Source organism: Acanthisitta chloris, unplaced genomic scaffold (assembly GCF_000695815.1).
Source record: "Acanthisitta chloris isolate BGI_N310 unplaced genomic scaffold, ASM69581v1 scaffold5197, whole genome shotgun sequence".
NCBI classification, from domain to species: Eukaryota; Metazoa; Chordata; class Aves; order Passeriformes; family Acanthisittidae; genus Acanthisitta; species Acanthisitta chloris.
The window spans coordinates 43,980-47,646 of record NW_008681933.1 but is presented as its reverse complement, the minus strand read 5'-3'; the positions used below and the strand labels follow the sequence as shown (position 1 = coordinate 47,646).

The 3,667-nt window shown below is 38.3% G+C and overlaps 1 protein-coding gene across 1 annotated transcript in view; it reads right to left on the bottom strand.

Moving 5' to 3' along the window:
• Positions 1–1,615: 1,615 nt before the first annotated feature.
• The window catches only part of LOC103805623 (rho GTPase-activating protein 28-like), a gene marked incomplete at its 3' end in the record, with an annotated part of 18,485 nt that continues 16,433 nt past the window's right edge, over positions 1,616–3,667 (bottom strand). Inside the window, exons 5-7 of the mRNA XM_009078278.1 lie at positions 3,220–3,385; positions 3,020–3,111; positions 1,616–1,693 (exon numbers count right to left, since the gene is read on the bottom strand). Coding sequence (XP_009076526.1) covers positions 1,616–1,693; positions 3,020–3,111; positions 3,220–3,385 — 336 coding nt within the window. The remainder of the gene's footprint in view (positions 1,694–3,019; positions 3,112–3,219; positions 3,386–3,667) is intronic.

Sequence of the window (3,667 nt, the reverse complement as noted above, 5' to 3'; positions counted from 1 at the left end):
AATGCATCTAAGTACTTTTAAAATACTTTTGGCTTTTTTTTAAAAACATGACTGATCCTACAGTAGACTATCATACATTTTTGGTTCACTGGAGCTTTTGTTAAGAACCAGATTGCAGAGGGAAACATTTATTTCTTCCATTCTTTGTTTTATAGAAGAGTAACTTTTAACCACTTCCATATGCGTTTTCTTTCTCCAAACAAGACTGAAACAAAGTTGGAATGCCCTCAAATCCTAATGTCATAATAGTGTATGAAGGCTTTGAAGGATGAAATCTGGATCTGCTTTGAAAACCTCTCTCTCTTGCTTGTTGGTTTGTTGGACAGACTTAAATGAAACCAAAACTCAAATGTTTAAAATCTTTACATGAGCAGTTTAACTTACCAGCCAGTATAGGAGAGTTACATATGAAGTCATATCTCATAGCAGCTCCCTGGATATATGTTGTGAATAAGAAGTGAACAAGACAGAGTACAGTGTATGCAAAGCATATGAAAATAACTGAATTAGAACACAGTTCTGCTGTGTAATCTCCATGGAGTGGTTGAACAAATTTGAGATTGTGTGAAATAACATTTATGTATTTGTATGAAAAATGAGGAAGCTGATATGTACAGGGCAAATCAGGAGTTCCCTTCTGCAAGATGTGGCACTTTTCAAGGCACTGGGTACTTTTATCCAGCCACAGAGTCAAAAGAGCTGGGATGCTGCCTCCTATCTTCAATGTGTTTCACATAATACTGCATTTTCTTGTACAGTTATTTTTTATGATCCCTAGCCCACCAATGTTTAGCAAATTCCTAACATTTGTGTGGGTGCCTGACTTAGAAATCATGATTAGCTTTCTTGAGGATGAGAAAGTGGGAGTGGGATGCACTATAAGGAGTTGCTTAAACCAGACCAAAAAAAGACTAGGAATTTTTAAAAAAGGTAAAAATCTGGGAAAGAGGTAGACACTACTAAGCACAGAAAAAAAAAAATCAACCTTGTTTTCCTAATTTGCTTCTTCCAGCTCCCAGAGTCAAGTTACTCCGGAGAAACAATTGCAAACATTGCTGCCCCACAATGTCTGGTTATTGGGTAACAACTGCCCTGTGTTCATTGCCTGCAATAGCCTGTGAAAATGCAGTACTTCAGGCTGCCAGAAGTGAACACAGGCCAAATTTCTCTCACTTGGAACATGAAATTGTAAGATCACAGAAGATACATGAGAAATAAAATGACACAGAGGTTAAAATGACATAGAATGAGATGCTTATCTGATGTTCACTCGGTTTAGCAACTCTGTATTTCTGAAATAAATTAAAACAGAGATAGGATCACAACAATTTTGGATGACAGAGATAAATTGAAAGGATCCCTCAATGTTTCCTGGAGAAAAACTGCATTCAACATGAAGTCTGTGTTTTATATAGAACATCAACAACAGCAAGGAAATGGACCATATGTTCTGTGATTTATTGGTTCCCAGGAACCGATCTGACCTTTCACTGGTGGAAATAAGAATGCTGAGCTACACAGATCAGTAGTTATGTGCAGTGTAAATTTGTATGTGTGCTGTATTATTTTACATAGACTCTGGTCCAGGAGATGGAAAACTGGCACAAGTGCATACCTTGACTCTGGAGGCAGATCCAGGAACCCGTAGGATTCCTTCGGTTTCCAAACCTGTTTCCTCAAGCTTGAGCAGCAACTAAAAGAAAAAACAACAAAACCCAGGAAAAACCTCAGAAGTGCTTAAAAATACTATTGGCTTTTTTTCCATCTAAGTATCCTTGAAACTAATTTGAAAAAGATACATTTCTATGGAATTTCCTAATGAAAACAAGACAGTTCATGTAAATAAACCCGCCTAATTTGTTCTCCATTTTCCTGACCCTGAAGTAAGGAATATGCAGAGTAGGGAAAACTGTTAATGCAATAGACCCCTCTGTCCTTGACTGCAGAGCTGGCACTGCTATAGAACAATTAACCCATAAATGTATTAATAAAAGGGCAGATATGCTGGGTAAAACACAATGGTGTTTTGAGGGAAAATTAACCTCTGAGAAATGTTTGAGTGTGCCCCAAGGAGAACAATAGAAAGGTCTACAGATAACATACGTTTTTTGGGAACTGAGAACTCAGATTAGAAAATGGTCCCAGGATACTTTATTTTGAAATACCTGTGAATAGAGAAATAGACTTTCCACTCTAATTCTTTATATTAAAAATAAGTGTTTTGATTTTACATAAATTTCAGCATTGAAAAAAAATAAATTTCCTAACATTTAATAATACATCTCTGGATTTTTACCACCGGATCTGCTTCCTGCCTTAACTATTGGATCTTTCTAATTTCTCATGGTATCTTGGCAGGAGAGCTGTGGAGCTGATTACAAAGTCATGTAAATATTCAAGTCGTGACAGTCTTTCCCTTGACACTCCACATCACTTTCCCTTTTATCAATATTTACAAGGAAATTTGAGTCTGTCTAAATCTTTGTAGTTGCACTTGTACTTGTGCCTGCGTACCTGTCTCCAAGAAATCCACTGGATGTAACTGTACTGCCAAATGGCTCATATAAGTGCCATTGTCTTGTCATAGAAACTTCAATGAGAAGGTATCATTTCCATTCTGGAAACAGTAGCTAAGAATACCTAAGGTTTGAATTAATGTGAAATTTAAACTCCTGAGACAACTCATATCTGCCACTTCTGCACACACATAATTTTGCATGGTTCTTTAATTTAACGAAAAAGGGAAACAGAAAAGACATTTGTTTCCTGAAGTTTCCTGTGTGGTATCATATAATTACAGATATCAAAAGAGGTTCCCACCATAGGTAAAACACACAAAAGGAGCAAATTTTGTCTCCTTGTCACAGAGTTTTCAAACCATGTTACACAGTCTGACAAGCTGTAGACACCCGTAAGTCTGTAAAGCCTGCACCTTCTCTTATCTGATGACTCTTTAGAGTGCCAATGAAAGTGATGGAGACAAAAATCTTAATGACCAAGCAGACTGAATTATACTCACTTTTTGGAAGATGAGGGGAACTTTTATTCCAGGAACCTTCTTTTGATCATTCTCCAGCAATATGTTGAGAGGGACTCCAAAAAGACCATTTTCTTAAAAATAACAACAACAAATGTGAAAAAGAGGAAACACCTATGCACCTTCTTTGCAATGCTGATTAACACCCAGGTGTCTGCAAAGGGGATGCCACAGCACAGTACCTCGTCCCCGCACCCTCTCTGCGCGGTTCCTCTTCAGTTCCACGCCCAGTGCGTCGTAGAAGGCAGTTAACTCAATCAGGGACAGGTAGCGGATCTTCTTCATGTCTTCAGGAGAGAGGTCTCCAACTTCTGTCAGTCCAAACCGGCTTTTCCGAACAATGAATTTCTACAGTAGAGATGGGTCGCATCTTTATTTGCACAAAAATTACAGGAAGTGAACTTATGTTTTGAAAGAAGTGCCCATATGTGATAGGAAGTCGTGTTTGGGTATATGGGTGACAACAGAGATGAACTATAACCCTATATATTGGCCTGGTATGTTGACACAGCCTGCATCCTCCTGAACATAAAATTTTGCTTCTTGTTCACCATGGTCCCTTGCAGTGTGACTGGGAAGCAGTGCTGGAGTACCTCAGTACCTCAGTTCTCCAGCTGGGACAAATGAGCT